Here is a 12,143-nt window from a genome sequence, read left to right as displayed (position 1 = left end):
TAAAGATTGTGTTCCTATTGAAAATATTTTAAAACTTGTGAAGCTTAATATTTTCTGAAAAGTAAAATTATGCCTTTTCAACAGATATCTTATATTTGTTTGATTTAGTATTATGCAGTGGACTTCCATTAAAACTGTGATACTATCACATAATATGGCAATCAACATTTGTGCTTATTGATGAGTCAGGATCAGAATAGTAGCAACTCTTTCCACCTGTATGCTGACATCAATATGGAAAATTTTGTAGCAATACAAGGGGCTAAAGAAATGAAAGCTAAGTATAGGCAAGGGAGCTGGAAGAGACAACCAAAAGCTTAATTGAAAAGATTGGTTTAAACAAGGTTGTAAATATGCAGAAAAAAATTGAAGTGGTAGAGAGATTTAGGAAGAGCACTGCAAAGGACTGTAGGGAAAACAGTTGAAAAGACTGCTCCTAATTAGGAGGCTGTGAGATGGAGAACTGATGTCACATGAATAGAGTGAGGCTGTGATAGACTTGGTTGATTTTAAAATTCAGTTTGTTGTAGAAGATGGAGCTGATGTAAATTAGTGAGGTTGCACATATTGGATCACAGAATTATTGCAGTGCAGAAAGAGGCCATGCAGCCATCATTCCTGCACCAGCTCTTATACTTAGTCCAGTTTTCTTACGTCATGTCAATCGCCTCCATTTTCCCCATATCCCCATCACCATTACCATTACTATCCAAAAACCCAGCAAATGTCCTCTTCAACACCTCAATTGAACCTGCCTTCACCACATTTCCAGATAGTGCATTCCTTAGCCTAAGAGCTCTTTATTTATTTTCCTCACATCAACCTTGCTTCATTTGCACATATCTTTAAATTTAACGTCATCTTCAGCTCATCTACTCTGTCCAGCCCTCTCATGATTTTTTAAACCACAATCAGATCTCCTTTCAGCCCTCATCTCTCCAAGGAGAACAGTTCCAACCTCTGCAATCTATCCTCATTAATGAAATTTCGCATTTCTAGAGTCATTCTTGTAAATTGTTTCTGCACTGCCTCCAATGCATTCACACCTTGCCAGAGTTTTAAGGATAATGTTTAAGGGTGACATGAAATAATAAGCCTCTGTGAACACAGTTTCACAAAATAAGTGCGTGGATTGAAGAACTGTAAGTGAACATTGGAAGATGCAGCTCTTCCAGTTGAATAACATCAGTGACATTGGACATGTGATGTGTCCAGGCTAGGCAGTAGTCGTTCAGGCTGAACTAATTTTACTGAAGAATAAACATGCTGTGTGCTCATTTGTCAACAGGGGTAATGAATACAGTGTATAAAACATTGATACTATGTTGCATTTCATAAAAATGAACTTCCTTTTACAAATGCAGTCTAGGTGACGGTTGTTCCTTCCCAACATGCTTGGTGAATCAGGATTCGGAGCAACCATCCACACCATCTGCTCACAACTTATCCGCCAAAAAGTAATTATTATTTATTTATCGCAATGCTATTTTCAACGTAGAAAGATTTTTCTTTTGCAGAAATGAATAAAAAATTTTAATACGCACAAGAAATATTTATTTTGCTGTCCTCTATCTTTGATTTGAACTATCGCTTTCTAAGATGGTAATACTATGCAGTTTTTCTTCGATTGACATGTTATTTCAATCTATACAATTCATTACATAGTACAAGTGATGTGTTGTAATTTTGAGTGAGATTTACTGAGTGCCTGGCATTGTGCAGTATCCTGGAGATTGATTCAAGGGAGCCACCACGTACTGAACTAACTCTTCAATCACCTGGTTCACAGCATTACTGAAGCACATCCATTCCCTGCAAAACCTTTACGAGAATCCCAGAACCATTTACTGGGTAGTAGCCAAACTTGGTCTGAAGGAGCTTCTGATGATGAGAAAGGCAAGCTTGGTGAGTATTTGGAACATTTTACAATTTAAATAACTTTACATAAATCAGAAACGGGTAATATTGGTTTGAAACAAAAAAAACTAGGACAGTAGTAAAGACTTTGGCTGATATGTTGCAGATCATTGATCATTTATAAATTGACTGTAGTTTACATCCACAAGGCTTTGACACATTTCAGAGAACAAACTACTGCAGGGTCAGATGTACTAGTAAAACATACTTACGAACGAGTGATGATCTATTCTGCATTTTACACAAAAAGGAAATTCGAAATGACTCTCGTGCTGAATTCTATTTTTTTAAAAAGTCATTTTATCTCTTAGCAGAATTTACAAAAGTTTAAGAGAAGATTTTGAGCTTTCAGGGGCAGGTCTACATTAATGAATCAGGCTTACTGGGCAGTCATCAGTAATGCCCTGCAGTGCCATTGGCCTTCTGTTTGAGACATAAGAAAATGTAAAAGAAAAGATATGTACCTTTCCCAATCCACTTGATCCCAAATCCTCATATTTGTAATCCTGTACTGTAGGGAGCACTAATATCCTCATTAATGAAAAAGAAAATGAATAGTTAAATTATAGATTCATAGATATTTACAGCACAGAATGAGACCATTAAACCCAACAAAAATAGTTAATGTATTGGTGGTCATCTTCCAAGATTCTTTAGATCCTGGAACAGTTCGTATGAATCGGAGGGTAGCTAATGTAACCTCGTTGTTTAAAAAGCGAGAGAGAGAGAGAGAAAACAGGGAATTACAGACCAGTGAGTCTGATGTCAGTTGTGGGGAAGCTGCTTTGGTCCATTATCAAGAATTTTATAATGGAACACTTAGAAAACAGTGGTAGAATTAGACAAGAGTCAACATGGATTTAAACAAGTAAAATCATGCTTGAAAAATCTACTGAGATTTTTCAAGGATGTAACTAATGGGGTTGATATGGGAAACCAGTGGATATGGTTTATTTGGACTTTCAGGAGGCTTTTGACAAAATCCCACAAAATTGATTAAAGTCTAAAATTAAAGCACACGGGATTGGATGTATGTATTAAGATGGGAGGAAAATTGGTTAACAGGCAGGAAACAAAGAAATTGGTCTCATTCTGAAAGGCAGGCAGTGACTAGGGAGGTACCGCAAGAATCGGTATTAGGACCCCAGCCATTCACAACATATGTTAATGATATACATAATTAAATATAGTATCTCAAATTTGCAGATGACATAAAGCTGGGTGAAAGGGTGAGCCATGAGGAGGATGCAGGAATGTTTCAGAGTGATTTGTACAGGCTGAGTGGGCAAATGCAAAGCAGATGCACTTTGGTAGCAAAAATAGGAAGGCAAATTACAATTTGAATGGTGTAAGCTGTGATAGGGATTGTTCAGTGAAACATAGGTGTCCTCATCCACCAGTCACTGAAAGTAAGCATACAGGTGTAACAGGCAGCAAAAGAGGCAATTTGTATGTTGGCCTTCATAGTGAGAGGATTAGAATACAGGAACAAGGATGTCCTGCTGCAATTATACAGGGTGTTGGTGATCCCACACCAAGAACATTGTTTGAAGTTTTGGTCTCCTTATCTGAGGATGGATATTCTTTCTATAGAGGGATTGCATTGAATGATTACCAAAATGATTCCTGGAATGGCAGGACTGAGGTATGAGGAGAGATTGAGTTGTTAGGATTATATTCACCAGAGTTAAAGGAATGGGGTGGGGCAGGGGGGAAAACAGGAAAATATCATTGTAATCTATCAAATTCTAACAGAACTAGACATGGGTAGGAAGTTCCTGATGATGGGGAGTCTTAAACCAGAGGGTCATAGTTTAAGGATAAAGGGTAAACCTTTCTTGGACTGAGGTCAGAGTCATACAGCATGGACACATACCCTTTGGTCCAACCATCCACGCCAAGCATAATCCCATAGTCCTACCTGCCTGCTCCTGTCCCATATCCCACCAAACCTTTCCTATTCATGTACTTATCCAAATGTCTTCTAAATGTTGTAATTGTACCCACATCCACCACTTCCTCAGGAAGTTCATTCTACACACAAACAACTCTTTGTGTAAAACAATTGCCCCTCATTTCTTTTTTAAAATCTCTCCCCCTCACCTTAAAAATATGCCCCCTAGTCTTGAAATTCGCCATCCTAGAGAAAAGACAATTACCATTAACTCTACCTAGAATACCATAAGGCATAGGAGTGGAAGGCCATTTGGCCCATCGAGTCCACTCCGCCATTCAATCATGGCTGATGGGCATTTCACCTCCACTTACTCGCACTCTCCCCATAGCCTATTATCCTCCTCCCACCCCCTCCCAAATATTTTATAAACTTCCATAAGGTCACCTCTCAACCTCGTAAGCTCCAGTGAATAAGTCCCAGCCTATCCAGTCTTTCTTTACCAGGATATTGCTGGGTATGGAAGGTTTGAGTCGTAATCTCTTCTGAGCCCAGTCCAGCTAAATAATATCCTTCCTATAACTGGGCAACCAGAACTGGACACAGTATTCTAGAAGAGGCCTCACTAATGTCCTATGCAATATCAACATGATGTCCCAACTCCTATACTCAAAAGGACTGAGTAATGAAGGCAAGTGTGCCAAGCACCTTTTTAACCACCCTGTCGATGTGTGATACAAACTTCAAAAAATATGTACCTGTACTTCTAGGTCCCTCTGTTCTACAACACTACCCAAGGCCCTGCGCTTAACTGTATAAGCACTACCCTTGTTTGTTGTACCAAAATAAAATACCTCTCAATTATCCAGATTAAACTCCATCTACCATTTGTCAGTCCATTGATCCATTTGATTAAGATCCCTTTGTAATATTAGTTGACAGTGAAAAAGGTTTCTAAGCCACCAATTTTGATGTGGCATAGAAAGGAGGATAAGAAAATTAGCATTCATGCATTTTATCTAGATGTTCATAGTATTTGTAACAAAGCAGATTGATCAACGGCACAAATGATCATGATGTGGTAGGAATCACAGAGGCGTGATTGCAGGGGGTTCAGGACTGGCAGTTAAACATTCAAGGATTTACAACTTATCAAAAAGACAGGCAGAGAATGAGATTAGTCAAGAATGAGGTTAAATCTATGGCACTGACAGAGTCAGATGATGTGGAGTCTGTGGGTGGAGTTGAGGAACCACAAAGGCAGAAAAACCAGAATGGGAGTATGTACACACTTCCCAGAAGTGGTCAGGACCAGGGACGCAAGATGAACCAGGAAATAGATATGGCATGTCAGAAAGGCAAGGTCACGGTGATCATGGGGGACTTTAATGTACAAATGGACTGGGTGAATTACATTGCTGCTGGATCCAAAGAAAGGGAATTCATGGAATGCTTATAGGATGGCTTTTTGGAACAGCTTGTGATGGAGCCCACAAGGGAGCAAGCTATTCTGGACCTAGTGCTATGTAAATGAGCCAAACTTTATAAAAGAACTTAAATTAAGGGAACACTTATGAGGCAGCGATCATAATCTAGTAGAGTTCAGTCTGCAAGAGAGAAGGCAAATCGGATGTAATGGTGTAACAGTTAAATAAAGGTCATTACAAGAGCATGAGAGAGAAACTGATGAATATCGATTGGAAGCAGAGCCTAGTGGGGAACAATGGCAGGGGTTTCAGGGTGTAATTGAGGACACCGTACAGAGGTTCATCCCAAAGAAAAGACAGATTATCCAGGGAGGGGTTAGACAGCCATGGCTGACAAAGGAAGTCAGAAAATGTATCAAAAAAAAGAGAGCGCGTATAAAGGTGGCAAAGAGCACTGGAAATCAGAAGATTGGGAAGACTACAAAAACAAAGGATAACAAAGAAAGAAATAAGTAAGGAGAGGATCAGATATGAAGGTAAGCTAGCCAGTAATATTAGAAATGATAGTAAAAGTTTCTTTCAATACATAAGAAACAAATGAGAGGCAGAAGTAGAAATTGGGCCGCTCCAAATTGATGCTGGAAGGCTACTGCTGGGAGATAAGGAAACTGCTGAAGAATGGGCGGCACGGTGGCTCAGTGATTAGCACTGATGCCTCACAGCACCAGGGTCCCAGGTTCGATTCCGGTCTCAGGTGACTGTCTGTGTTGTCTTTGCACGTTCTCCCAGTGTCTGTGTGGGTTTCCTCTCACAGCCCAAAGATGGGTAGGTTAGGTGAATTGGCCATGCTAAATTGCCCGTAGTGTTAGGTGCATTAGTCAGATGGAAATGGGACTGGGTGGGTTACTCTTCGGAGGGTCGGTGTGGACTTGATGGGCCAAAGACCCTGTGTTTCCACACTGTCGGGAATCTAATCTCAAAAAAACTTAAGTACTTTGTGTCAGTCTTCACAGTGGAATACAGGAGTAATATTCCAACAATTAAGGAGAGTCGGGGGCAGAGTTGAGTATGGTAGCCATTAAAAAGGAGAAAGTGCTAGAAAAGCTACAAGGTCTAAAAATCGATAAATCTCTTTGACCTGATGGGTTGCATCCTAGAGCTCAGAGAGTTGGCTGAGGAAATAACGGAGGTGCTGACTGTGATCTTTCAAAAATCACTGGAGTCAGGGAAAGTCCCAGACGATTGGAAAATCTCTGTTGTAACCTCCTTGTTCAAGAAAGGATCAAGACCAAATATGGAAAATTATAGGCCGATCAGCCTAACCTTGGCTGTAGGTAAAATTCTCGAATGCATCATTAAGGATGAGATTTCTAAATTCTTGGAAGTGCAGGATCGGATTAGAACAAGTCAGCATGGATTTAGTAAGGGGGGGTTGTGCCAGACAAACCTGTTAGGATTCTCTGAAGAGGTAACAAGTAGGTTAGACCAGGGAAACCCAGTGGATGTTATCTATCTAGACTTCCAAAAGGCTTTTGATAAGCTGCCTCATGTGAGGATGCTGAGTAAGGTGCGGGCCCATGGTGTTCGAGGTGAGCTACTGGCATGGATTGGCGGACTGACAGAAGGCAGAGAGTTGGGATAAAAGGTTCTTTTTCGGAATGGCAGCTAGTGACAAGTTGCGTCCTGCAGGGTTCAGTGTTGGGGCCGCAGCTATTCACTTTATATATTAATGATCTGGATGAAGGGACTGGGGGGGTACTGGCGAAGTTTGCTGATGATATGAAGTTAGGATGAAATTCAACGTGAGCAAGTGTGAGGTCTTGCACTTTGGAAAAAAGAATAGAGGCATGGACTATTTTTTAAAACGGTGAGAAAATTCATAAAGACAAAGTACAAAGGGATCTGGGAGTGCTCGTCCAGGATTCTCTAAAGGTTGATTTGCAGGTTAAGTCCATGATTAAAAAAGCAAATATAATGTTGTCATTTATCTCAAGAGGGTTGGAATATAAAAGCAGCGATGTACTTTTGAGACTTTATAAAGCTCGAGTTAGGCCCCATTTACAATACTGTGTCCAATTTGGGCCCCACACCTCAAGGGGACATAGTGGCACTGAATCGTGTCTAGCAGAAATTCACACGGATGATCCCTGGAATGGTTGATCTAATATATGATGATCTGCTGAGGATACTGGGATTGTATTCATTAGAGTTTAGAAGGTTGAGGGGAGATCTAATAGAAACTTACAAGATAATGCATGGCTTAGAAAGGGTGGACGCTGGGAAGTTGTTTCCATTAGGTGGGGAGACAAGAACCCGTGGGCACAGCCTTAAAGTTAGAGGGAGTCAATTTAGAACAGAAATGAGGAGATATTTCTTCAGCCAGAGTGCAGTGGGCCAGTGGAATACACTGGGTGTCTTCAAGGCAAAGATTGATAAATTCTTGATCTCAAAAGGAATTAAGGGCTACGGGGAAAGTGGAATTGAAATGCTCATTACCATGATTAAATGGAGAGTGGACTTGATGGGCCAAATAGCCTTACTTCCACTCCTACGTCTTATGGTCTTATGATGTGTCCGCAAATGTACTAACCATGCCTACCATGTTCACATCCAAATCATTTATATAAATGACAAACAAAAGAGGACCCAGAACTGATCACTATGGAACACCGCTAGTGACAGGCCTCCAGTCTAAGAAGCAAGCCTTCACCACCACACACTCTCTCCTGTTGTTAAGCCAATTCCAATTGGCAAGCTCACCCTGAATCCCATGTGACCTAACTTTACTAATTACTAATGTGGAGAAATTTCTTCACCCAGACAGTAGTGAGCCTATGGAATTCACTACCACAGAATTTGATTGAGACAAAGCATTGTGCAATATTCCAAGCGTGGGCCAACTTTAGTTAGGCCACACTTAGAATATTGTGGACAGTTCCAGTCTCCACACTACCAGAAGGTTGTGGATGCTTTGGAGAGGGTGCAGTAAAGGTTTCCCAGGATGTTGCTTGGTATGGGGATTTTCGCTATGAAGGCAGGTTGGATAGACTGAGTTTATTTTCTCTGGAATGCAGGAGGTTGAGGGATGACCTAATATAAATTTATAAGATTGTGAATGGCATGGATAGAGTGGAATTGCATGAGGCTTTTTCCTCAGAATAGAGGGGGTCAATTATTAGGGTTCACAGGATCAAGGTGCGGGGGTGGGGGAATTTCAAAGGCAAGCTGTTTGCATAAAGAGTGGTGAGTGCCTGGAACGTGTGGCCAGAGTAATAGCAGCATTCAAAAAGCACCTGGTCAAATACATGAATAGGAAGTAAATAGAGGGATATGGATGTTGTAAGAGAAGACAGTTTTAGTATGGAAGGGCAAAATGTGTCAGCACAGACTTGGAGGGCTGAAGGGCTTGTTTCTGTACTGTATTGTTCTTTGTTCTTATTCAAGGAGGCAGACATAGCTCCACAGCTAAGAGATCAAGGAATATGGGGAGAGAGAGTGTGAGACAAGCGTATTGAGTTCAATGATCATATTGAATGATGAAGCAGACTCAAGAGGTTGAATAGCCTAGCTCTGCTCCTATTTTCCATGCAGATCAATAAAAATCTGACCACACTCATCCAATTTTCCAGTTCTCAGGCAATACGTCTGGAAGCAAAGCAAATATCTAAATGCTATTACACATTTTGAGTGTTTCTGACTCAATCACCCTTTCAGACAGCGAGTTCCAGACTCCCAACACCCTCTGGGTGGAGAAAAAAGTCCTTCTCAACTCCACTGTAACACAGAGGAAACCTATTAACAATTATAAACCATCTCCTTTCTTCAGGAAAAAACTGTTTTATACATCTAACTTCAACAAGAATTTCTACAAACTGTAATCATAGAGGTTTCCAAGCTATGTTTGTTTGCCTTAAGCCAAAATTACAACACAATTCCTGATTCTTCTAGCTGTAGCAAAAAGCATTACATTGAGGAGAGATTTAGGAGAAAACAATGTAAACAAATCCTGATTGAGAGTGGCATAGTTCTTGGAGGCCAATGATTTTTGTTTAACAAATCCTGGCTTCAGGAAGCGTTAGAATCTAATCATTAAACCCCTTCATAGGCACATATCAAATTCCACAAGCCACTAGTTCAAAGTCCAAGCTCTAAAATAAAGAATCTTACAATACATACATATATAAAGCTCACATATAACTATATGGTAATCAATTTCTCTGATTTCAAAATTGCTCAAATATTTGTATGGTGGACTATAAAGTTGGGAGATATTGGAAGTCCTATAGTAGTGACATGAAGCAAATTTCTATGTAACTAGAAATTACAGGGACACTATGAAATTTCACATTATATGACTGACAGTTCAATTGATTGTTAACTTATAGGTATGAGTAATCCTGTCATGATTATAGAGAATGAGACCTAGATACTCTTCTAGCAAAGCTGTAACAGCTGGAAAATGTAAGTAGACAACAAATGACATCATAACATGTGCTGTCCATTACTAGTTCACATCTATTATAATATTTGGGAAGAATAGAAGGATATCTTAGTTATCCATCAAATTATACACATTTCTGTGCAGCGGAATTAAGAATGAGGTTTTATGGTTCAGGCAGTGCTTTTGTACAGTTGAGGTACAAGTAGCTGGTATAAATCTTGTCTAAATAAAACACAGCATTCATTACCACTGTATCCTCCTAAGATTTCAGGCTGTGAGTTTCAACTGGAGCTATAAGTTTGATAAAGAATCAAATGAAAATCTGTAACCCTTTATTAAACTGCATAGATATCCTCTTTCAATTAAAATACAGGACTTGGACCCTGAATTTTTACAGGTTTGGTCCGGACCTCCAGCCAAATGGTACCAGTACAATGCTTGACCCCTTACAGCCATGATCCAGGTGTTCTGCTGAAGTCACATTTAAGTTATTCCCAAGGAAATTTTATACCCTAAGCACCTTCACTTCCCTCAATTGTAATTAAATTAATGGCTGCTTGCATCAGGAAAATTATCTGCAGCACCACTGGCCAGGTATCACCAACAGCAGCCCCTTCGGCCCTCCCACTTAACCAGGGAAGGATATCCTGTTGCTGGGAGACTGATGCAGGATCTCTCCCGTAATTGAATAGGCTTGGTCTCCATGGTCTCCCTCTTCTCAGTCTGCATAAAATTCCACCAGCAATTGTCTCTTCAACAGTTCAGTTTGATAAACTGAATAGCATTTTTGTTATTATGTTATTTTGTTATTATAGTGATTGAGAGTGACATTAATGGCAAACTAAAAATGTTGATAAAATATATAGAGGACATATTTTGTTCCAATGAATGTTTTGGTAGCTAGCTTTGTACAGAGCCAAATAACAAAAATAAATAGTAAGTATGGGTTATGATTTTGCCTTTACCGGCTAGGAAATGACCTGGTGGAGTGGTGCTGATCAGTTTTATAATGAGCAAGTAATGCCTCAGCTAGATTTTTGAAGACAAAAACATTAATCTATTGTCATGCTATGGAAATCTAAATCTACTATATCTCTATTAGCCCTAGGTACAGCTGCTTATGGAGGAAATTCTGGGAAGAAGTGTTCTCCAAGATCCCAACCTTCACCTGCCCACCATCCCTGTCAGATGTCTGTGCCTGTGTGGGTATGCTCCAAAGGAAATATTCCCATGACCAATTGGCTTTCCTACAACCACTGCTTAACACATACACCACATTGGTCTAGTCACTCTTGAATGTACAACGGGAATATAATTCTATTCCGAATGTATTGCTTAACAAAACTTGCTTTAATGTTGATAGCAAGCATAATTGGCATTGCGGCAGGGCAGGGTATAAGATTACTGAAAAAAAAAGTGGCACCTTACCCATTGAAACTGTGTGAAAACGATACTGGTTGTATTATCGTCCATAACGTAATATCGCCTTGATTTCTTGATCAAATCATATATGTACAAAGACACATTCTTTGGGAGCAATACATATGATAACATTTTGAGTCTTAATGCAAACTAACTGCTTTCTTTAAAAGGCAATGATAAAGATTTTGTAAGAAGTAGAGAATTTAAACTTAATTATTAAGCAGTGATACCTGAGAGAAAAAAATAGAAGAGATATCATGAACATGCCTTTCATTTATACTGATTGAATTTTTTTTCAAAGATTTGGGGCAAGAATACAATATTGTGGGATATTGCTTCCTGAATTTTGCCGCAGCTTCTTGCAGTAGATGGCTACAGGGCCAGAGTGGTGCAGAAGGAAAATATACAGCTATTTGAAAAGGTATTGTAGACCTGCAGTGTTCTGTACAATGCTTTATTTGTAATGTCAGCCTGCATAGCTCAGATGTGGCATTCAATCGTTTTTAGTTTAAGTGGTTGCAAACTGGTCCCTTTTAAAAAAAAATCCATGTGGTCAGTTTCTGGGGAACAATGCTTCCATCTATGAAAGTTATTAAGTCAGTATGAAACATTCACATATACTTTTCTAAAACTGTCTTGTAACATAATGAACTAAGTGAATGGTGCATGCAAAGAGTAATTTGCCTCATTTGCACATTATTTTAGGACAATTGGTATGTAATATATATTGACAAAGTGTCATTTTCATGGTCAACATATAGTGTTTTAAAATTCAAAATACATGTTTTGTTGAAGAATTGAGTACAAAAAGCACAAATTGCCCCCTCCCTCACAGTGCCTTCATTAAATGTTGTGTTCAGTGTAAGCAATTTTGAAACAAATTATCAGAATATCAAGTTATTGGATCTTGATATAATTCAGCAATGTCCCATTAGCAGTTCAAAAGTTAAACATCTATCAATTTCTCTCCAACTTGATTATATAAGGAAATTTGAACAATTGCTCATATAACCAGGATGAAAGCCTTTCACCATTTAATAAA

The 12,143-nt window shown here is 39.3% G+C and overlaps 1 protein-coding gene across 2 annotated transcripts in view; it reads left to right on the top strand.

The window, feature by feature from the left end:
• Positions 1-11,245, top strand: part of zdhhc2 (zinc finger DHHC-type palmitoyltransferase 2) — a 107,432-nt gene extending 96,187 nt beyond the window's left edge. For both annotated transcript variants that reach the window (XM_043690199.1, XM_043690209.1), the window contains 4 exons: positions 1,365-1,457; positions 1,790-1,905; positions 9,624-9,699; positions 10,782-11,245. In XM_043690199.1, the coding sequence (XP_043546134.1) occupies positions 1,365-1,457; positions 1,790-1,905; positions 9,624-9,664 (250 nt within the window). In that variant the 3' untranslated portion in view covers positions 9,665-9,699; positions 10,782-11,245. The remainder of the gene's footprint in view (positions 1-1,364; positions 1,458-1,789; positions 1,906-9,623; positions 9,700-10,781) is intronic.
• Positions 11,246-12,143: the final 898 nt, after the last annotated feature.

The sequence above is a fragment of the Chiloscyllium plagiosum genome, chromosome 1 (genome assembly GCF_004010195.1).
Source record: "Chiloscyllium plagiosum isolate BGI_BamShark_2017 chromosome 1, ASM401019v2, whole genome shotgun sequence".
In the NCBI taxonomy this organism is placed as follows: domain Eukaryota; kingdom Metazoa; phylum Chordata; class Chondrichthyes; order Orectolobiformes; family Hemiscylliidae; genus Chiloscyllium; species Chiloscyllium plagiosum.
This window is presented reverse-complemented; position numbering and strand designations above follow the sequence as displayed.